The 24,310-nt window shown below is 39.6% G+C and overlaps 1 protein-coding gene across 2 annotated transcripts; it reads left to right on the top strand.

Moving 5' to 3' along the window:
• The first annotated feature begins 598 nt into the window (after positions 1-598).
• On the top strand, positions 599-24,310 carry GTPBP1 (GTP binding protein 1). Of its 2 annotated transcripts, XM_058191906.1 has the most exons (12): positions 600-831; positions 2,090-2,201; positions 3,450-3,630; positions 6,360-6,708; positions 7,729-7,852; positions 12,835-12,949; positions 15,464-15,608; positions 15,737-15,919; positions 16,529-16,664; positions 17,455-17,633; positions 18,687-18,887; positions 22,379-24,310. In XM_058191906.1, the coding sequence occupies exons 1-12, from the start codon at positions 607-609 to the stop codon at positions 22,469-22,471; spliced, it is 2,043 nt and encodes a 680-aa protein (XP_058047889.1). In that variant the 5' UTR covers positions 600-606; the 3' UTR covers positions 22,472-24,310. The 2 variants fall into 2 exon arrangements, with proteins under 2 accessions (XP_058047890.1, XP_058047889.1); XM_058191907.1 differs by lacking the exon at positions 18,687-18,887 and having other exon boundaries at positions 599-831.

Genomic DNA, 24,310 nt, shown 5'->3' with positions numbered 1-24,310 from the left:
TATCTCTGGTCAAGGAGCCTCCATCCCCAGTTTTGGACACGCACCATCCCGGACCAAACAACTGAGGAGGAGAAATCCCATTTAAGCGTAGGGTTAGAAGGGTTTCCAAGCGGACTGGCTTTCGCTTAGATAGGTTGCTTTCTTATAGATGCTTTTCTCCTCTAAGTAGCTCGGTCTAAACTACGGCCGATGGTTGGTAAAGGCTCGGTCTCTCCCAGAATTTCTTGAAATTAAATCCTTTAAAACAGGATTGGGAAGCCTCTATGTTTGTCCCAGCCGCCCGGGGGGTGGGGCAAGGCTTAGCAGGCGCCTTTCTCGAGTTTCTAGCAACATTCGTAAACGAAACCAAGGCTGCCGGCCGCCTGCTCTCTCTTTCCAGCCTGAAAAGAAGCGGAAAGAAAACATTCGAAAGAGGCGTGGCTCATACATATTAATCGATTTTAACGCGGTCGTCATAGCAATACAGGAAAGGTTATTGGCGGCTCTGCTCCCTGATTGGTGGGCGAAGGGCTCAATGACGGAACCACCTGTTTGGGTGGACTCGAAAGAGAAGCCCTGCTGGTTCCTTGAAAGTAATTTTCGCGCGAGTGGGCGGGGTTTATACTAATGAGGCCGGGGAAGGAGGCTGGCACTGCCAAGATGGCGACGGAAAGGAGTCGCTCTCCGGTGGGGGGCTCGCCAGTGCCGGCCTCGATGTTCGCCCCAGAGCCCGTGGCGCACGGTGGGACAGTGGCAGCTTTCTCTAGGCCTCACGGCGGCGTCCCAGAAGCTGACTGCAGCGAGGACGGCGAGCTGCTTAACGGAGAACCGGAGCTCGATCTTACCAGCAAGGTAGGCCTGGCGGGGCTGGGGACGAGAGCCGAGACGGCCGGAGGACGTGTAGTCGGCTGTGAGTGACAACTCCGGGTCGCGGCTCCTTTGGCCGTTTCAGTCGTTCGTTTGAGCGGTTCCCTCTCTTACCACCCGCACCGGGCGGGTCCTTGTTCTGACAGCCCTTTGGGGAACTTCGTTCGCGGTCGTTTCACTAATAAGTGAATTTGCTAGGTAGGAGGTGGTACAAGGTTGGCAGCTTCTGCCCTTGTCGCGGATAACGATTGTGAGACCTGTGTCCCTGAAAGAAAAATACTCCTGAGAGTGTAATCCAGGGTGCTTCGCGGGATCTGAGTCGGAGTACGTGGCATTCACCCTTGGCACGTGTCTGGATTCAGAAAGTTAATATATGTAGGATATACTACTGAATGACTTTTCGCGTAAATAAGGAAAAAGTGGAACTTAACTCTTCTGCAGACAACTTTAGAATAGCAACGGCGTTTATTTATTTTTTTCTTATATGTTCACTGTGGGTTGTTTTAAAGTTGAGGTATAAGTTATGTGCATAGACATTTGGGTACCATCTATTTTAATATTGCATTTTTCTGGTCAAAGAACTGGTGGTAGCACCTCAGTGTTGGTTAACCTGCTGGGCATGGTTATGTGATGGACTGGAGAGAGATGAGCAACTTCACTATTGGTGTAATCTGATGACCAGATACTGACATATCAGGCTTCTGTTGCTCTGCTGTAGTGAACTTTGCAGATCTAGGTAAATAGAAATGGTTATTAAAGTATTGGAATGCTTATGTATCCTGTGGAACGTGATAAAATTCTGGACATATTATACCATGTCAGAAGCAGCATTTATTCCTCATAGTGTAAAATACAGTCTTTGAAAATGAAGTCAATTTCAGATATTAAAAACCATTTTAATATTGTTTCCTCATCAAGTAGTATAGCTGGGTATTTTTGTTTTATCACTGTTTTTCTTTGTCATCTATTTTCTTCCTTCTGAAAGCAATATTATTCAAATGAATATTTATTTTAAGGGGCATTCATCAAAGGGACTTAGGAACGGTTTAACAGCAACTTGTGATATAATGTTTGAATTTTGTTTTAGCAAAATTTTAGCAAATTTTAGCAAAATTGTTTTAGCAAAATTTGTTTGATGTGTTTGTTCATTGAATTGTAATTGATTAAAACAATATCTATCTTAAGAGAAATAACTTGTTTTTGAATAGTTAATAAGAAGTAAATGCCCACTCTCTCCATTTAGCTAGTAATGGTGAGCCCAACATCCGAACAGTATGATAGTTTACTCCGACAGATGTGGGAGAGGATGGATGAAGGATGTGGAGAGACCATCTATGTTATTGGTCAAGGGTCAGGTAAATACTCTATGGTTTTTTCGATGCCAAATATTCAGCTTTTAAGAAATAGTAGTTTTGCAGAAGTAGCTCAATTGATTGTGCTTGAGAAAAATAAAGGCTAATATACAATACCTACTTTATTCGTTTCCTCATTTTCACATCTAGCTAGTGCTAAATCACACCAGAATAACAAGCACCGTTTCCAGTTGTCAGTGCCAACTTATTAATCACATCATCAATGTTCATATTTTCTCCCTAAACAAAACTGGAATACTATCCTTTATGAACAGTGTATGTATAGAAGTAATGTGGTGCATTTCAGTAAAGGATGTTCAGAATAGCCATATAAAATAAAAACAATACAAGGACTCCATGATTTATGACCACAGTTGAGCCCAAAATTTCTGTTGCTCAGTGAAACATTTGTTAAGTGAGTTTTACCCCATTTTATGACCTTTCTTGCCACAGTTGTTAAATGAATCACTGTAGTTGTTAAATTAATAGCATGGTTGCTAAGTTCATCTGGCTTCTACATTGACTTTGCTTGTCAGGAGGCCACAAAAGATAGTCCCATGACTCCAAGACACTGCAACCATCATAAATATGAGTCAGTTGCTAACCATCTGAATTTAGATCATGTGACCATGGGGATGCTACAACAGTTGTTAGTGTGAAAAACGATTATAAGTCACTTTTTTCAGTGATGTAACTTCACTAAATGAATGGTTGTAAGTCGAGGACTATCTGTAATACAGAAGGTATTTCTTGCCCAATTAGAAGGTATAATCTGTAATTTTAGGATTGCATGTAGCCCCTAAACTCCTTTTCCCTCTGACACATCAGATAAACAAGGGCTGCATAGAAATTCAGCTAGGTGTGTTTGGATGGTTAGTGTTTTGCTGGTAGAAAAGATAGATGAAAAAGGAAAGGGTGGCAGGTTATAATAGTGAAATGTGCACTTACCCCCTCCCAGGTCACATACCTCCATGTCCTACAGATAGTTTTTACATACTTTTATTCATTTATTTAGTAAATTTATATGCTCTCACTGTCAAGCAACTCTATAAGCATTTGTAATAAAAAAAATTATTCTTCTACCATCATCTTGCCTGTTTTAACCAATGCCCTTTAAATATACATTTTTTTAAAAAAATAATAGAACCCCCTTAGCTAGTCTGTTAACAGACCAGGAGGGACAAAGTATTTTTAAATCTGTTATAATAAGTTCATGTAACTGTTTCTCTTTCCTTTCTAATGCTTCATCAGATGGGACTGACTATGGGCTTAGTGATGGAGACATGGAAGCCTCCTATGCCACTGTGAAGAGCATGGCAGAACAAATAGACGCTGATGTAATTCTCTTGCGAGAGCACCAAGAAGCAGGAGGCAAAGTGCGTGATTATTTGGTGCGGAAACGTGTGGGTGACAACGATTTCCTAGAGGTCAGGTAAGAAGAGATATGGAGGCTTGCTTAGTCAACATGATATCTGCTGCTGCAGCTTGTACTAATAGTGGCAGAAAGCTGGTAACTCTGGTTTGACTATGGAAGTAATTTGGTCTAATTAATTTTTTCTCCTTCATGCTATGCATAAAAACTTATGGTTGGGACTATGAGTATATATTCTTATAAAGAAGTGTCTGAATGGCAGTTTCCTAGTTATTATTGCAAGTTGTATTTGTCATATTCAAGAAAAGGCAAAAATGTACTTTCTTTATAACTAACTACTTTCAACTAACTTTTTAAGGGTTGGTTTAAACTGTCTTATACATTTATGCTCAGTTATTTTTTACTGGGACAGACACAGCATATTTGACTAAAACATAGTTTTACTTGGTTTGGGTATAGTGTTCTGGTGAGCTCAGCCACTCAACAAACCAGTATTATGTATGAAACAGGTCATGGAAACATGCTCATGATGAAAGATTAAACCCATTTGAAAGCATTCCATGAATCTGGATTTTCAGATTAAAAGTTGATACTGGTGTCTTAAGTTGTTCACCTTTTTCTTATCTTTACTCAGTTGGCACATAGCAGCTCTTGAAATTTGATCCTGACGCTTAAGAACTGGAAATATTTTTCCAGTTTTGTTTAATAGTAATTGGTGAGTATCAAGATGAAAAACGTATGCCATTCTTATTAGCTTTATGGAAATATAGTAGGAACTTGGAATGTACTTAAGAATTTCCTCTAACTCAATTCTAACTTGCAATTCATTGGCAAATGCTGTTTATACAGTCTCCTTCACCCTTCGTCTCCAAAATGCATGTGGCTAGTGGGGTATCTTTAAAACTCATAAGGTTGATGTACACATTAAAAGGTAAAGTTACAAATTCAGATTCATTCCTAGAGATTTCATGAATGTGTGCAATTTGTTTTCTTGGACATAGTATAGAAGTGGTTCACCACTGCTTGCTTTTTGGGCTGCTATTGTCTTCCCACCACAGTTTGGACTCCTGTGACGATCTCCCAACCAAGTAGCAAATAAGTCTGACCCATTTAGTTTTTAAGGTAAGCAAAGGGTAAGCAAAGGTTGACTACGCTAGTTCTATGCAAATCATTCAATGAGAGCTTCCTTGATGAGTATAACACTCCATTGGATCAATTTTTATTTTTATTTTTTTAAAAAACTTAGTTAATTGAAGGGCCAGGACAGCATATTTGAGATGCTCTTAAGATCTGCAGGGCATCTATAAGGGATATTTTCACTCAGGTCACCATTGTGACTGTCACTGTAGAAGATTTGTAGATGGGTACAGAACTAACATGCCATGTGCCAGTTGTATATAGAACAGCTCTGTGAATACGTACTTATGTATTCACATTGTGTAATGGGCAGTCAAGAAAAAAAATAGTCCAACTTGGTTAAGGATTGGGCCATGATGTTAGTGATTCAGTATCTGTGAAAGGAAAATGTCGAAATAATAACAATCCCTTGTAGTGTTTCCTACATTGTGACAGCAGTCTTCTTTATACTATAGCCTTTAGGAGGTATTGTATTACAAGTCGTCCTCAACTTTCATTTAGTGACCATTTGAAGTTACAATGGTGCTGAAAAAAGTGACTTATGACCATTTTTCTCACTTACAATTGTAGCATCTGCATAGTCATGTGATCAAAATTTGGCCATTTGACAACTGGCTCATTGCAGTGTCCCAGGCCCATGTGATCACCTTTTGCGACCTTCTGACAAGTAAAGTCAATGGGGAAATCATATTCAATTATGGTCATAAGTCAAGGACTACCTGCATAACTTCCAGTCTGCCTAATCAATAATGGGAATTATAGTCCAACATTGCTAGCAGGAGAATTCAGATTGGGAATGGTCATGCAAGAATATCTAATTTCCAAAAGGGAATATGCTTTTTCTGAATTCTCAGTTTCCTACTTTGTACTTGGTTCCAGGTCTGATGGACATATTGAAGTTGTTTGAGTTTGTTAGCTAACTTTTTTCAAATCTATAAATTTTTGAATCAAGCTTAGATTCAAATTTCTTCTTCCCCCATCTCTCCCCATATCCACTTTCAGCAGTAGTAGAGTTAGGCATTAAGATAGAAATTGGGTCAAGGTTTCACAAAAGTCACTTGGTGACTTGTTTAGTTGTATCACTCCAGCTCCTCTCAATCTACTTCATAGTTGTTGATACAGGGTAAAATTAGAGGAATATTCTGGTGAGAAAAAGCAAGATGTAAATGTAATAAATAACTGCTACGGAATGATAAATTTTAGTATCTTATTGTACAATATGTTATGCTGCAGACATATTACTTACAGCATAAGACATGGTAGCTTTTAGCAGTTGTGCTAGCTCTGAAGTGTTGTAAGAGAGAATTTGTACCCCTAGGATATTCTCATTCTATTGGATTTAGGTTTGAATGGAGACACTGGTGTTTGGGAAATAGTTTGGTACTAATTATGTCATTGTGCACTTCGTTGTGAGATTTCAATGTTCTAACAATGCACTGGTGACTTTTCCCTCCTTTTCTCTTTGTTTTAGTTGTTTATGTTTTGTATGATGTAGAAACTGGTGATTGGAACCTTATGAAGTAGCTCTTAAAATACATGTTGCAACATTTTGAATATGCTGCTGATTTTCATTCTATAGTAACAGGAGGAAATTGATTCCAATTGTTGCGTTGAAGTCAAGAAGTTTATTAATTTCTTTTGCCTTCCTATAGGGTAGCAGTGGTTGGCAATGTGGATGCTGGGAAGAGCACTTTGCTGGGGGTTCTTACCCATGGTGAGCTGGACAATGGACGTGGTTTTGCTCGACAAAAACTTTTTCGCCACAAACATGAGATTGAGTCAGGCCGTACCAGCAGTGTGGGCAATGACATCTTGGGCTTCGACAGCGAAGGCAACGTTGTGAACAAGCCTGACAGCCATGGTGGGAGCCTGGAGTGGACTAAGATTTGTGAGAAATCAACAAAAGTCATAACTTTCATTGACCTGGCTGGGCATGAGAAGTACTTGAAGACTACAGTCTTTGGCATGACTGGGCATCTCCCTGATTTTTGCATGCTAATGGTAAGCAGTGCTAATTGTAGGGGAAGGGGTTTGTGTTAAAGCAGCCCTTTTCTAATGTCCTTGACTCACTAACAGCTGAATATAATTTATATGAAAAATAACAGCAATAACAGTAATAGTAACAACAGTAACAATAATAATAATCTGGTAGAATTTACATACTAAAACTATTTTACCAAACTGAATGTTGGGAACTTCTTCTGTCTTCTGCTCATGAAACTGTGTTTTATGGCTTGTCTTGATTTTACATGATATTTCTCAGCCTAACTTTGTTTTTGAATTGTTCAGAATGTATTTTATTTGTTTAATTTATATGTCACTCATCTCGCTAACAAGAATGACTCTGGGCGGCTTATAATATGTATGAAAGTTGCTGCTCAAATACAAAATGTAACTTTAGTAGAAATATCTCTTTGCCATGTGGGATAATTCCAAAGACATCAGTGATAATGCATTTAAAGCATGTAAACCTTGGGTCCTGTTGGGTTATTGAATATTCTTCCTTATACTGGAAAAGCAAAAAAGAAACTTTGTGATGGTAATTTAATAAGAATTGATTTAGGTTATTTTTGTATCAGTGACTTTTCTTCCATGGCAGTAGTGTGCTGATTGTGAGGTGCATATTCCATCTTAAAATAAAGAGAAGCTTGGGAATTGCTTGGATGCAAAGAGAAGATACCACAGAGAAGTTTTAAATGAGGAAAAATGCTTTTTAGAAAACATTTTGAATAGGCTGGAATATTTACTTCATAAGACACCTTCTCTCTGGTACATGTCCTAAGGTGACTCTCTAGATTCCTCTTGAATTATGCTCTTCAAATTATCCTCACAAATGGTTTTACTGAAAAATTATTTCTCATATGACAACTTAATCAACTTTTACTTTGCTACGAATCTTAATTTTTTCTCACATTGATTGAAGTGCATGTCTATGCCCATCTTTTTTGGCATACCCATAAATCATTGCTTAATGCGATCATAATCACAGTTGTTTTTTCCTTAAACTTTATCTTAATACAGGTTGGCAGCAATGCTGGAATTGTTGGGATGACCAAGGAGCACCTAGGTCTGGCATTGGCACTTAATGTTCCAGTCTTTGTGGTGGTAACCAAGATTGATATGTGTCCCGCTAACATACTACAAGGTAAATGGTTATTACTACAACAGTTTTTCTTTGCTGTGTTCATCTCAGTTGTGCTAAGGAGGGACTTGAATTTGCTGCCTTCTGATTTCTAGCCTGGTTTCTTAATCACATCAGACTGACTCTCACTACATATATGGTACAAAATATTCCTAATTTCCCACCTCAGCCTTGAGAAAAGTTCAAAGTCACCCAAAGAGCTTTTATGACTGAGGGCAAAGCTAAACTGCTCAGAGTCATATACAAATGTAAATAATAATAGTAATAGGCTCCTTGGGTGCAGTCCCAAAAGAACTGGAGCACTACTTGAGCATCATTGGCATTGAGAAAATCACCAGTCAACTGCAAAAGCCCCCCTTACTTGGAATAGTTTACATTCTGTGACAATACTTCTATCACCGTCAGACAATAACAACTTCCTATCCCAGGTCCTTGGGAAGGACTCGATAGGTGGATAAAAGCAAAATCCAGGGTCATTGTGCAAGAAACCATAACAGCATTAACAATACACAGAGTCTCTCTATTCTTTTTAACACTTTAATGGCTTTCTGGCTTTCTTTTCTGTTTTTATTTTTCTGATCTTTTTCTATGTCTTGTTGTGGTTGATGCTTTCAAAGAAAGTAGTGGCGTCATATTAAAATATTAATTTCCAGTCACTGTCAATTATTAATTTGACACTAGCCCTTTGAGGTAATTCAGATTAAAAAAACAGATACAACATGGATTCCAAGACTGCTCTTTATTTTCGTAAGGTTGAATTACAGAATCTTGGTGTTCTGTGCATATTTCTCTTTCTCAGCTTATCCTAAACAAAATTAAGGTGGGTTTATTTTGAGTTTCTTTGCCATACAGATCGTCCTCAAATTACAACAGTTCATTTAGTGATGGTTCAAAGTTAACAACACCACTGAAAAATGTGACTTATGATGGTTTTTCACCCTTGTGACCGTTGCAGCATCCCTGTGGTTAGGTGATCAAAGTTCAGATTTTTGGCAATTGACTCATATTTATGACAGTTCCAGTGTCTCAGGGTCATATGATCACCTACTGACAGAGTCAGCGGGAATCCAGATTCACTTAACAACTGTGTTACTAACTTAACAAGTACAATGATTCACTTTAACATCTGTGACAAGAAAGGTTGGGGGAAATTCATTCTCTCGCTTAGCAGCAAAAATTTGGGGCTCAATTGTGGTTGTGACCCAGAGTGCGGTGGGAATGGAGATTTTGCAATATCCTTCCCCCAGGAGTGGGGAGGGAATGGGGATTTTGCAGTATCCTTCCCCTGCCATGCCCACCAAGCCATGCCCACAGAACCCGTAGTAACAAAAAATGGATTTCACCACTGGTTTTGTGTAGGCAAATACTGTTTTCTAATACTGTAGGTGTTGGTTTTTCCAGGCCTTTTATGTAAGGTATGACCAAGGCTCCTCTGGAACGCATAACCAGCTCTATAACAGAAAATAGGGTCTTTGTTTATTTAGTACAAAAAACAACCTACTGGATGCTTAGCGTAATGATTACAATTGGGATCTATTCAACAAACCATTGTAAAATGAACAATGGCCGTGAGCCCAGAGTTGATTGGCAAGCTGGTCTATCGCCAGTGGTCTTAAAAATTGACTCTTTACAAAATCTATAGATTATAGACTGTTCTTGACATCTGTCTTTTACAAGAGCATCTTCATTTATTCCTTACTGTGGTAAGTATTTTTGAGGAAATTATTTTTGCTGCCAAAGACAAGCTATTGTCTTCGAATAAAAGAATACTGAATGCTAAAAGCACTTTGATGTGGAATTTGCTATAGCGGGGCATTTCTAAGAGAACAGACCGACCGGAATAGGATCCGTTCTGACACCTTTACAGTTATGTTGGCAAACGAATGAGGCTGCCTGCTCCTGGGCAAAAAATGCATCCCTTAGTCTCTATAGATTGTTATGGTGATAAAATGGCTATTCTTGGCTTCCGGGTGTCTTTGTTTATTTTACCATTTTAATATTGAGAGTTAAAAGCAGATTGCAAGGAAGCAGTGGTGGATTCAAGACAGCTTTGTTTTTTGTGGAATGAAAAGCCTTGAAATTCTGGATAAAGAAAAGGACCTTGGATCAGGGGTGGGCTGCTAGGGGTTTGCAGGGATTCGGGAGAACCTCCAGCTAAGTTTCTATGCAGTTCGGAGAACCCCCAAATCCCACTCCTGGCCGGTCCTGCCCAGTCTGCCCCGCCCCTGCCAGGAGTCCCCACGCAGCCCATGGGGGGGTACCTTTTGGATGCAAGTAAGGACAGGGTGCATGTGGAGGCTTGAAGGCAAAGAACAGGCCTACCAGAAATTCAGGAAGGCCGGAAACTGGCCCATTTCCAGCCTCCAGAAGGGGTCTGGAGCCTGGGGAGGCTGTTTTCACCCTCCCCAGAGGCTCGAAAAAACCTCCGGAGCAAAAGCACCCCCCACCCCCTGTGGTGCAGGAGGCTGACTAGGCCATGCCCACCATGGCCACACTCATCCAGCAAAGGGGCAGAGAAGCCCCTTGGTAAAAATTTTGAAGCCGACCCCTGCCTGGGATCACCCACAAGTGTTTCATAGAGATGCTGCCTGCAAGGAGACCATAAATAGTGGCCTCCAGTGGGTATTAAGAATTCTGGCAGCGTAGTGAAAACTAGCTTTGCCCAGTTTGGAACTTTCAAATGGACACTGGTTTCACCCACTTCCTCTCTTAAATCATTTTAAGAAATGGCTTTGTTAACTACCTTTTGGATATTAAGAACCTTCAGAATATCTTTCATTACACCGGATGATTCTCCTTCAACCCGTAGTAAAAGAAATTTCATGTAAATTTAAGAACTTGATTTTTTAAAATTCTGAAATAAAGAGCAAAAGGGTAATTTTGTTGATTTTAGCATCTAGCCCCTTGGTAAAACAGACCAAGGGGCTAGATGGATTGGAAATATGATTTTGAAGCTAATTGGATTGTTTAAAATGCTATCACAATAGATATAAGGATTTTGAATCTAAGTGTAAGAAAACTTCTTGTGGGAAAATGTTGGGGATAAAGGCAACTAGAAAGAGTAAAAGATAATTAAAGGAGAAGAGGCCCAGTAATACAGAACAAAAAAAAAGTATTTTAACTTTGGAAGAATTAAAGAATATTTAGTAATAGTGCACTCAGAAATTTCTCTTGCTACCATAAAAATGGGTTTAAAAGAATAGATGGATAGAAGAAGGTATAAGTGAGAATCAGGCTGTTTTGGATATGGATTGAAAAATAACAAGATACAAGAATGATATGAAAAAAGATGTTATACAGAACTTACAATGAAACCTTTGATGTCTCAATAAATAAAGGGGACACATAAATGATAGAGTGATTTCAACAACTTTCTTATTTTGGATTTACTAAGAGATGTATTACACTCATGAAGGAATTCCTAGAGGGAAAAAGCACAGAAAAAAATGAAAAGAAATCAGTTACTATTTAAAGAGAATAAACTTCAAGATTTATAAATAAAAAAGAATATAAAATTGGCTTATTAGACTTAAGATTTAAAAAATACATATTCTTTTTAGTAGCTTAGTTTTTTAAAAAACTAGGACTGAATGAGGAGGCTTTACTTGTTTATAGATAAGATATCAGAAGAAGGGAGGTTGTGTGTCTCTGTATTTTAAGAGAAAATGATAAGTCATGGTGTTAAAAGAAGTTGGTTTACATGATTAAGGTTAAAATATATACATAGTTACTTTTGTTACGTGTTAAACTTGCAAGTCAGTTTCTAAGAGGAGACAAAGAGAAAATGATAAGAAATGAACTTTAATCAAAAGGATTAAAGATGATGATTTTAAATTTGTTGCTGTTTCTAGTAGCTCTTAAAGGATTTTTCTTGACAGTTCAAAAGACGAAGCAAAAGTTTGTTTATACATGAGATGAGATATGGGAAGATTATTTTTTGTATTAAAATAAATTATTGTGTTAAAAGTAAAGGAATACAAAGTGATATTTTGATTATAGTTGAAATATATATGTTGTTATTTTGGGTAACATTTAGTGGACTTTTGCTGATTAAGATTGAATGGCCAGTCTTTATAATTTGTTCATAGATGAGAATGAGATACGAGAAAATGAGATCTTTTGAAATGTTAAAGAAGATGATGAGCTATTAAAAATGTTTGTATGTAGTGAAGGGGGCAGTCATTTCATGTTTTTTTTTCTTTTTTCTTATATAGTTTTTTTCCCCACCCTTTTTTGTATCTTTCATTTTTTTACTTTTTATATTTTCCTTTAGTTTATATTTATATTTTTTAAATTTAATAAAAAATGTTATTAAAAATAGATATTGAGAGGAAAACAAGATCCTAGACCACATGACAAGATTAAATCGTATAATATTTTTAAACTATTGATTGTGTTTTGTGAAATTAACTTGTGGTCAAAGTAATAATGCAGATTAAATTCTATAAGAATTGCTTTATTTTAGAATTGATTTTTTTTTAAAAGGTACATGTAATAGAGAATAAAAGTTGTAAGCAAGCAGAAACAAGATGTTTTAGAGCCTCCAAAATTCTTGTTGCAGTCTTTAAAATTTAATTTGATTGACCCTATGGTGTCTCCCACTGAATGTCTGTATCTCACTCTCTCAATTCTAGCTCTAAGACTTTTTTTTCTCCTTTTAAATAAATTTTGAAATCCTAGTGCTCCAGGCATGTAAATATTTCAAATAAATTGAAAGTGTACTTATCTGCTGTATAACTCTGAAACAGTTTTGATATAGTACCTGATTAGCTCTGAATATCAGCCATTGTGCTATTTGCAATGTTGACAGCTGGAGAACAAGAATACAAATTATCCAGCTGGCAAAATTGTAAGGGAACCATCATTTAGTAGCCTGCTTTGACAGATAGAAGATGATCCTGTTCCACCACCCCCTTGCTCTCAGCTAAACCTATCAAAATTAAGTGCAATAAACAAGCCTAATTATTTTCATTTTGTTCATCAAGAAACTCTGAAGCTCCTGCAACGACTTTTGAAGTCCCCAGGATGCAGGAAGATCCCTGTGCTGGTCCAGAGTAAAGATGATGTTATTGTTACAGCCTCCAATTTCAGCTCTGAAAGGTAATTCATGAAAACATGCTGAATCCCAATTTGATGACTTACAACAGAGATAAAAAACCTCTGGGAAAGCCCTGTGAAATTCATATTTTTTTTAAAGCAAATAAAAGTTGACCCTCACAATCTTATCCTTTTTCTATAATGGAAGCAGATGGTTCTTTTAAACTTGTTGCTCCCTATTTTGCCAGCTCTAGGATTAAGAACAGGATGAGGTTAGTTGAGTCAGAAATGTGACGCTATTTGACTTGAGTATACTACCAGTGTCAGGAGCAACAGGAATACCATAGTTGGAGTCCCTTGAAGGGTAGGGGTTTTCAAATTGGGCCCTCATTCTCTGGAAGTCCCATGAACAAACTTGAAATGCTATTTAAATTGAATCAGATTCATTGTGCTCTTTACAGTATAGTCGGCTAGGGAACAATACTGATTGTCCCGCTGGCAAAATTGTAAAGGAACCATCACCTAGGATCCTATTTTGACAAATGGAAGGTGATCCCTCTCCATCTCTCTTCTCTTTTCTACTTTCAACTAACCCCGTGAAAACTGCAGTTCTTTTCTTGTCCAAGCACATGTCCATGCACAGAGCAATGCTAAATCCACTGAAATGACCAATATCTGACGGGTGCTAATTTGCTGGCCTCCACCACCTCGTTCTCAACCTTTCCCTTTAACAAAGCTTGATGGCTATCTGGGGGAGATCAAACAGGTGGGCAGGACGCAAAAGTGTAAAGGTAGGTAGATGCCATTCCTCTTCTCTCTGGGTTTACCTTCTCCAGGTTATAACAAGGAGAAGTCAGTGGGCCAGAGCAAGTGAAAAAAGTTCTGGAGGACAAGAAGTACTGTTTAGTGTTGCCAGTTAGCTCTCTACTTGTATTTCCAGCAACTGAGCTGGAAGTCCAGCAGATAGTCTGGCTGCTGGAGAGAGAGAAGGGAGTTCTCCTGTTGTCATGTTCTGCTGCTGCTTGCGGAGCTTCAGCTCCTGCTAGTAGCCTCACTACCTGAGAAAGGATGAAGGCAGTGGTGGCAATTTCACAGCTCATCACAATGAAGCGATGGAGAGGCAGCCAGGGCTGCAGCACTGTCTCAACCTTGGATTGGTCGATATGTAGTTTCACGAATGATCGACGCAAGTCATTTGTACTACTGTTGTGTCTTGCCCGCCCTCAGAGCAGCCGGGGCCTTCTTACCTGCTCCCGAACACTGAGGAATGTATGCCTCCTGGTCCCAGTCCTGGCTCCATGCCCACACAAACTGCAGAAGAAGGAGAATCTCCCTGCCCCAGCCCTGACTCCATGCCCAGGCAAACGGAGCAGCTAGACCCCTCCCCCTCCTCCACAGCAGGTGAGCCTGAGGAGGGTTTATTACCAACAGCTGATTGGTGTGACCCTCGCATCAGAAGATTGGATAGGCGGAGGCAACAGAGGGAAGGGAGGGGCAGGCCTTAATGAGTGCTGAGTCATGGAGCCACACCCCATGGCCTATATAAAGGATCTACTTTCTGGCAGTCTCTGAGTCAGGCAAAAGTCAAACTTATCTTGCTGAAGTCACTTACTGGTCTCCTGCCTGCTCTGAGGACTTTGCTAGGACTTTGGGCAGAGCTGCAGAGGCAAGCCTGATTCGGATTTCCCTGACCCAGCTGTCAGCGGAGGAGTGGGACACGACAACTACAAGCTTTTCTTTGGGAAAGCTTAGAGGAAAATTGAAGAAAAAATGTCACTCTTCATGGGCAAGGAAACAGTATTGTGAAAGTATTTGATCTTCCCCAGAGGGAAAAAAATTTAGCATCATTCCAAGCAGTCTTCCACAGCATGGCCTTGTGGAAGTCGGTGAGCAAGGGACCTGCGTTGGTGACGGGAGACCTGCTTTGGGAGGGGTGTTAGGTTTGCAGGCTCTTCCTGCAAGGCAAAAGCTGGAAAGAGATTATTTGGGGCCTCAGTTGAGGCTAAGGAGGCAGGAATGAGCTGCAGTAACCCTGGTTGGGATACGTGTCAAAGCTTTGGGATAAGAGATTGGAGAGATATTCAATTAAGCCACTTCTGCCTCTGCTAGCAAAAAGTTTGGAAATTTGACTGGAGATAATAATGGTGAATGAATAAATGTGCTTCCCTTACAGGAAAAAAATATTTGAATTTTATATTTGAAAGATGCTGTTTTTGCAGCAGGCAGCTTGTGGCCTTTCTGGTATTGCCAAATTATGGTGCCCACATGTCTATGGAGAGTCTCAGTCATCCAGGTCATGGTTGTCCCAAAGGTGCTTTTTCCAAGAGGCAACTGGACTTTCTTGTTTTTCTTTGAAGATCTTTAGCTTCTCATCCAAGAAGCTTCTTCAGCTCTGACTGGAGGGTGGGGAATGGAAGGTGCCCATAATCCTTCATCCTTGGCTGAACTGGCTTTTCTCTTTTTGTTATTTGTTGTTTTGTTATTTGTTATATCATCTAGAGATGTACCAAACGTGAAGAATAAGATAGTAAAGAGCCCTGAGTAACATGTTTTGTAATCATCTTTTTTTCCCATTAGGATGTGCCCAATCTTCCAGATTTCCAATGTCACTGGTGAGAATTTGGAGTTGCTGAAGATGTTTCTCAATCTCCTATCTCCAAGGACAAGTTACCGGGAGGAAGAACCTGCGGAATTCCAGATAGATGATACTTATTCTGTGCCAGTAAGCAAAAGTATTCTAGAAAAATGTTTCTCTCAACTTTTTTTGAAATGAGAAAAGTAAAGAAATTCTGCTATTTGTGTCCTGACACGATTCACTTGTTTCCTTTTTTTACTTTCTTCCTGAAATAGGGTGTTGGAACAGTGGTGTCTGGGACAACCCTGAGAGGCCTTATCAAGTTAAATGACACTTTGCTTCTAGGTCCAGATCCGCTAGGCAACTTCTTGCCTATCGCAGTGAAATCCATCCATCGGAAGCGCATGCCAGTCAAAGAGGTGCGGGGTGGTCAGACTGCTTCCTTTGCTCTGAAAAAAGTGAGTGCCAACTTGCTATGGCTGTATTTCTTGGAAGACATTTATTTTCATTTATTTTCAGTGTCTGACAATGCAGTGGTAAACATCTGTATCCAGAAATATACATATTCTGGGTTAAGAAAGTTTATTCCTTGGTCTGTATATTTAGGGAGACTAAGGTATAGCAAGTTTTGTCTGCAATTACACACCAAAATTGCCTCCACTGGGAATGAGTTAATGAGAAATATGATAGAGATTTATATGCGTGAGGAATGGGCAGTCCCTTTTATTTTCTTCCATAATCTCCTTTCTACTTGTTAATCCTATCTAATTTTATAGGAAATAAATTGAGTTCAATTGGATTTAGTCCCAGATAAGTAAATGTAGCGATCTAATTTGGTATAGTAGTTTAAAGGCACAAGGCTAGAAATTGGGAATCCAGGAATTCTAGTTCTGCCTTAGGCATAAAGCCAGCTGGGTAGCCTTGGCCTGCCACTCTTTCTCAGCCCTAGGAAGAAAGTAATGGTAAATCACTTCTGAAAATCTTGCCAAAACTTATTAGTAAATGGTTTTGACCAAACCACCACCACTTTTGATTTTGATAACTCCCTTTCAATTATTCCATACCAGATCAAACGCTCCTCTATCAGAAAAGGCATGGTAATGGTATCACCTCGGTTGAATCCTCAAGCCTCTTGGGAATTTGAAGCAGAGATTTTGGTACTCCATCATCCTACCACTATCAGTCCACGTTATCAGGCAATGGGTACGTGGAGTTGCTTTCTATGTATTTTATATACATCTGTTGCAGTTTAGCTTGAAATATTAAACATAGTAAGTAGTGAAATATTAAGTGGTAGTGGTTATTCTCCATAAGAATAGGTGTGTAAAACATAGGTCCAAGATAATCTTCTGCTCCTGAAGCTTTTGTTGCAATCCCATCTCCCCTGTAAAATGTAAAATTACTAAATAGATTAGGAGTATTGCTTTTAATTTAATCCTTCCCTCCTCAAACAGGACATTAAGAGGCCAGGTGCAGCTCTTAATATTTTGCATCTCTAACTTAAAGGGACAGCACCAACAACGAGCAAAAGTGTAGTATTCATTGTCAAACTTTTGGAATCTGGCAGAAGAACATCAAGATTGTTGGGTGATCCATGTCCAGAGTGCTTGACTTTCACTACTGTAGAAATACCATTGTAGTGCTAGGTTTGATGGATGACCCGGGGGGGAGGGAGGGACTGCATGTGATTTTTTAAAACCTGTATCTTACAAGAGAGAGGTTTTTGAGGAAAGCATGACTTATGGGAAGCCTTCAGATTTGTCATTGGAGGAATCCCTCACTGCTTACGAATGCCACTGAGCAATAAAGATCTGGGCTCACTAGGGAAAGTAACAAGAGTAAAGATTTGATGATGTTCCTATTAGTCAGAGATTCATATACATAAAGGAAAGTGATTTTTTTTGTGTCGTGAATTAATAACATCCATGTATACTGCCAATATTTGTTTCCCTGGTGACATTCTGAGTGCCAATGAGATTCTTACTGTTTCTAGTACATTGTGGTAGCATTCGACAGACAGCCACAATCCTTAGCATGGACAAAGACTGTCTACGCACTGGGGACAAAGCCACTGTCCACTTCCGCTTCATCAAAACTCCTGAGTACTTGCACATAGACCAGCGGCTAGTTTTTCGTGAGGGACGTACCAAAGCTGTCGGCACTATCACCAAGGTAATAATGGATGGGGAGGGGTTTCAGAGATTGGCACCTGCAGTTGCATAATTTCTCTTCTTCATTGATTTAATAGTGTATTACTTTGTTGCTAGTTATTGCTTGTTACTACTTACTGGTGGGGTACATAATTGATAAACAATTGTTATTTTCTAGTATCTATATATTTTTCTTAAAGGTTACAGTGTGTTGGATGGGATTAACTTTACAGCAAGTTCTATGTTTAGGATGGTTCTGTTCCTATTTTTTCAGAGTTTTCAGCCCAGATAGTTAGAACAAGTTTGAGCATTGTTGTTCAGTAAGGAACTTCAGTTTGGCAAAATGTTGCTTGTTTATCTGAATTTGCATTTAGCTTCCCAGTGGATGCTTGCTGGAAGGATCCACTGGGAAGCTAGTGAGAAAAGGATGGAGCCTATTTCTGCTGTTTCGGTCATTTCCTTCTTTTTTAAGAGTTGCCACAACGTCAAGTATCTTCTAGAATTTCCACCCCATCCAAAATGGAATCTTCTTAGGTGCCCTGCATCTGGTTCCTTCCATTGAAATTAAACATTGCTGCAATACCCATATTTTCTAAAGGTTTGCAAACCCAGTTACAGTTCTGTGTCCTTTAAGCCTTGCTTCTGTTCGGAATGAAGGTATTATTCCAATGGATTCTCATATTTACAAATGCAGTGCACCAACCATCCTTTTTTAAGCATGGCAAATTCAGAAGGTCTTGGTTGCCAAATCAGAATATAATTTTATATATCATTCAAGTAGATAAATTGAAGCATATATACAATGAAATGGCTTAAATATTATTCTGCTGTTAACATCTCTGTTTTACATAATGTTTGATCTTCTCTATTAGCTCCTGGAATAAAAGAATGAGACTAACTTTAGTCTCTCCTACTTCGGGAGTTGTAGGAGATGAGAGTGTTTAGCTTCTTTTTCTAAGGATCTAAGGATCTAACTAAAGTCACCTTAACTTTGCCTGGTTGATTCTATGCTTTAAAGTAAAACCCAACACTCAGCAAATATCCTGATTCTGGTTATCTTCTTTTTGACTGGCAGTTACTCCAGACCACCAATAATTCTCCCATGAACTCAAAGCCCCAGCAAATCAAGATGCAGTCTACAAAAAAAGGACCCTTGACCAAGCGCGAAGAGAGTGGAGCCCAGGCTGGCATAGCAGTGCTGACTTCCCCTTTGGCAGAGGATGGTGCCTCACTGGCAACAGTTGCCTCAGCACCATCTGGTGCTCAACAACCACAGGTAGATAAAGTGGCCTGTGCAGTTGTAGCCTATGCAGTAACCTTTCCCTGGCTTACCGTAAAAGGGAACCACCGTTTCTCCTCCACTGATTTAGGCTGCGTTTATATTAAGAAAATGCTTTTTAAACTAGGCCTCATTGAACAAACCTTTGCATCCTGATTCCCATTCCCTGCTAAGTCAAAAGAAAATAACCAAGCAGGATATATAGTATGTTCATTTTTAAAATCGTGTGTTCGTAGTTGTTTTTCTGTCAAGAATTGGTGTCACTACATCATAAAAATGAGTTCCAACCAGTGATAAAAGCTACCGGTTTGGTGAACTGGTAATAAAAAAAAGCTACCAGTTGGTCCGACAAAATCCTGCTTTCTAGTGAATCTAAATTATGCAGCACAGCTGTCCCGCCCCACCCCCCTGCTGTTCTACTTACCTTCCCAAGCCTCCTTTTTTCATGTGCATCGTGTTTGGTGCATACAGTGCATGCGTATGCACAGTGTGAATATAATAGTAGTAGTAGTAGTAGTAGTAGTAGTAGTAGTAATAATAATAATTTAATTTGTATACCGCCCTTCTCCCGAAGGACTCAGGGCGGTTAACAGCCAAGTAAAACGACAATAAATAAACACAATACAAGTAAAACAATAATTAAAAAACTTATTCAAATTTGGCCCCAATTAAGATACATTTAAAACCATAAAACCCAATTAAAATTAAAAACCCAATAATAAAATCTATGCCAGTCCTGCGTGGAAAAATAGGTACGTCTTCAGCTCGCGGCGGAAGGTCCGAAGGTCAGGAAGTTGTCGAAGTCCAGGGGGAAGTTCGTTCCAGAGGGTAGGAGCCCCCACAGAGAAGGCCCTTCCCCTGGGGGCCACCAGCCGACATTGTTTGGCTGACGGCACCCTGAGGAGTCCCTCCCTGTGAGAGCGCACAGGTCGGTGGGAGGCAAACGGTGGCAGTAGGCGGTCCCGTAAGTAACCCGGTCCTAAGCCATGGAGCGCTTTAAAGGTGGTAACCAGCACCTTGAAGTGCACCCGGAAGACCACAGGCAGCCAGTGCAGCTTGCACAGGAGCGGTGTTATACGGGAGCCATGAGCAGCTCCCTCTATTACCCGCGCAGCTGCATTCTGAACCAACTGGAGCCTCCGGATGCTCTTCAAGGGGAGCCCCATGTAGAGAGCATTGCAGTAGTCCAGGCGAGAGGTAACAAGAGCATGAGTGACTGTGCATAAGGAATCCCAGTCAAGAAAGGGGTGCAACTGGGGGATCAGTCGTACCCGATAAAAAGCTCTCCTGGAGACGGTCGTCAAATGTTCTTCAAAAGACAGCCACACTGCACATGCATGTGTGCAGCATGCATTTGGCACTGCGTAAGTTTGGCACTGTGAAAGATTTCACCACTGGTCCCAACACAGGCACAGATCCTGATTCCCGTTCCCTGCTAAGTCAAAAGAAAATAACCAACCAAAAATAATCATTTTTAAAATTAAGTTCAGAATTATTTTTCTGTCCAGAATTGGTATGACTCTGATTACATCATAAAAATGAGTCCCAACACAGGCACAGATGTCAGGGTAATAATCTTGTAGCCAAGGAAACTGCTTGTATCTTTGTTTCCTTTTAAATGGAAGCTTCTTTTCCATCCATCCCATAGTGAACATTGTAAGCTTTTTATTTAGTTCAGAGTGAGACAGCAGTTTATCTGCATCAGGTTTAGGTGTCCTGCTCATGAGTTATATTAAATCTTTTCCACGTGAGCTTGCAGTTCTTCTGCAGTTTGTGGATCCAACTGTTTCCTTTATCTTTATGATGTGGATTAATACAGTAATTAATACAGTATTAATACAATATTGAGCGAGCCTTATTTTACAGTTGCCCCGAAGTGTAGAAGGACCTCCCTCTTCAATTATGGAGCTTTCCTTGACTTACATTGAAAGCATAAAATGTATCCAATTCAAAGGTCTGTTTTTGCAAGAGGGTTTTTTAGTTTTGTGAGGTTTTCCTTTGCAGAAGGTATAGTATTCTATAGTATTTTAACTGTTAAGATGCCATTGTAAACTTTGGACAAATTGGTCCCAGATTGATAAAAGCTTGAGAGCTTTAGCATAGCAGTGCTTCTTAATTCAGATAATTGTCCTCTGTAGGTGCAGTCATTGTTTATCTAGCATATCAGTCTCCTTTCTTCCTTTGGCCTGTGTTTGTGTGTGTATGCTTTTGTTTTGTCTCCTGCCATGTGTGGTTGTCTAGTGCTTTCCAGATGAATTGGAACAGAACTCCCTTCATTCTCTCAACCTTTGTCCATATCTTAGTTGTTTGTTTGTCTTAGTTATCTGTTTGTCCTGTGTTCAGCTTACCTCTGCTTTTCTTTTCCCAACGCTTTTCTTCAGCCTGCATTGGATGAAGAATCCCACAATCAAGAGGGAAATAAGGTATTTCCTCTACTATGGCTTATATGCCTTAGGAGCACAGGCTGTGGAGGGAGTCATAATCTTTAAACTGAATTCTCATGAAGCTCAGGAACCTTCAGGAAGAATTGTTATGAACATGTTTTCTCATCCTCTTGTTTCCCATTTGTTCTTTGATTTTATTTATAGTTTGATTTTCACAATTGTTTTGAAATTTTCACAAAGGAATTTACAGTGGAAAGAGAAATACACAAATAAAACCTAAACTATACCAGTCATCTTAGGGTTGCTAATAATCAAGTACTCTTGTATTACTGGTCTTTATTGTATTCTTGTATGGACTGCACCAATAGAGGCTAAAACAATTTCGTTCTATTCATGATATACAATGACAATAAGGGCTTTGAACTTTAATTTGTGGTGGAAATGCTCCATGCCCACTTTATTTTGCTGCAGTGCTTGTGCCTCTTAGCAGTTACAACAGAGAATACCCCACCATCATGACCATAAGAAAACATCAGTGAGATGTCCTCTGCTGAATAGGACTGGGGAGGCTTAGATGGAAGATGTTTTTTTTATGGGGCTTATACATATCCATACGGGACACGGTGGCTCAGGGGCTAAGACAGCTGAGCTTGTCGATCGAAAGGTTGGCAGTTCAGCGGTTCAAATCCCTAGTGCTGCCGTGTAACGGGGTGAGCTCCCGTTACTAGTCCCAGTTTCTGCCAACCTAGCAGTTTCGAAAGCACGTAAAAATTGCAAGTAGAAAAAATAGGGACCACCTTTGGTGGGAAGATAACAGCGTTCTGTGCACCTTTGGCATTGAGTCATGCCGGCCACATGACCACGGAGACGTCTTCAGACAGCGCTGGCTCTTCGGCTTTGAAACGGAGATGAGCACCACTCCCTAGAGTTGGCAACGACTAGCATGTATGTGCGAGGGGAACCTTTACCTTTACCTATACACATCCAATACCCAAACTCTGACTTGTATGTGTGCATTTTTTTCAATTTCTTTGGTCATCCAAAATATCTTCTCCATCTTATTCTAACTGGGCTTTTTCTGTCTCTCCCTCCCCATTTCCCCAGGCAAAGGCTGGCAGTGGTGGCCGGAGGCGTGGTGGCCAACGTCATAAAGTGAAATCTCAAGCAGCTATTGTGACTCCAGCTGGTGGCTGCTGAACATCTTTTCAGTAATTGAGAAATTCACATCTCCCTCTCCATTTCTTCAATTCAAAAACCTGGAGCAGCTTAACCAAAATCCTTTGCAGCTGATCTTCTACTGTGGAAGACGCGGGGGGACTGAGGGGGGGAACGACGAAATTCCAGGGAATGTGGGTTTTCCATTGAAACTAATGAGGGTGACAAAGAACAGATGGGACTGACCAGCAGCCACCTTCTCCCTTTTCCCAAATCATTTTGTACACTTTGAGCTCTTAGTCATGATTTTTATGTTTTTATTATTACGGTGGTTTTGTGTGTGAGTGTGCTTGTGAGCATGCGCATTCAGGAGAATACAGGTATAGAAAAGGAAGTACCTGTGTCTTCTCCATTCTCACACTCATCATTAGGCTAGCTAACTTACTCTTTTGCAGTTGGGAATTTCTGAAATCTCAAGCCTTTCAGAGTAAGAATACGTGGTATTTGGCAGGGAGGAGAGAGTAGTTCTTCCCCTGTTTCCAATGGTTTGAAACAGATACTAGGTCTCTCTCACTGTAATTTCAACATGACCATAGTTGGCAACTGTCATAAAGGAAACCTCCCAAACAAGCCTCATCCCAAATCTTAGATTTCAATGAAATCCTAGATTTCACTGAAGTGTGTATTTGTAACCTTGTTTGCACACACTTCATTCTTCTGAAAGAAAAGGAGTTTTGAAAGTGAGATTTGGAGGCCAAAGAGAATTAATTTCATATTTTGTATATTATGTTCAGGACTTACCTCTTTTTCCTACAGAGCAAACTCTAGGAAAAACAGAGGCTTCTGTATTACCGACTACATGCTATGTCTAGGTTTGCATCCAGCTATGTGGGCACATTAAGAACAAGAAAGTCAGAGTGCCAGGTTGTTTCTGGTTATTTGCCCATTTATTTTCATGGCTTCCAAACCAATTTGAAGGCCACATTTCCTTCGAACCATGAATAGATGCTATTGTCGGCCTCTGCCTATTTAGCTCCCTTCACATTACAGAGACAGCTGCCTGTTTAATTAATTTAATGATTTAGAGACCAACTTAGAAACTTGTTTCAAACTCTCCATATTTTTTCAGTGACAGTTATAGAGACTTCATAGAGGTGGGCTGAGGTTTTTTGAATCCACCATTAAAATTTAAAGTCATATTTGTGATTTTATAACTTTAGTAGCTGTGTCTCTTCAAGGCATTCATTCTGAACTGACATTTTAACTGCATCATGTTTTTAAAAAGGAAAAAGCATGAAAAAAATGTGGTTTGTAGTTAACTGGTTTGTAACTTTGAATAGCATTTTCCCTACAATGTAGTGTTTCTTGGATTTATTCCATCCTAACCATTTTTGGAAAAATGAGCCTTTTTTAAGTTATAAACATTAAAGAGAGATAGGACTATTAATGCCATCTTCCCAAATTTGATGCACTGTATATATGTTGGATTACAATTCTCCAACAAGCATGGTTAACAGATATGCTATATGGGATTGATGGAAGTTGCAGACCAATCTATCTTTGAAGATGCCAGATTAAGGAAATTGCTATACCTGTCTTGCTTTTTTAACAAAATGCTCAGCATCTGCAGCATTAAGGGTACCCTGTGAGAACAAATCAGTATGAGGATGATTAATGCAAAATAGCAACCTGTGCTATTGCTTTTTACTCTGTATTACATCCATCTCCTTGACTTCCAATACCAAGGGAAGCAGAGGCTTTAGTCTGGTGTCTTCTTTATTTCACTCTTTTGTTCAGAAAGATGAATGTACAATGCTGGCAAGCATTAAGAAAGTCACAGTGCTGTGTTCTCCTTTAAATAACATTTTTATCTTTACACTA

The sequence above is a fragment of the Ahaetulla prasina genome, chromosome 7, assembly GCF_028640845.1.
Source record: "Ahaetulla prasina isolate Xishuangbanna chromosome 7, ASM2864084v1, whole genome shotgun sequence".
NCBI classification, from domain to species: Eukaryota; Metazoa; Chordata; class Lepidosauria; order Squamata; family Colubridae; genus Ahaetulla; species Ahaetulla prasina.
Note: the sequence above shows the minus strand (reverse complement) of the source record. Positions and strands in the feature narration are given on the sequence as shown.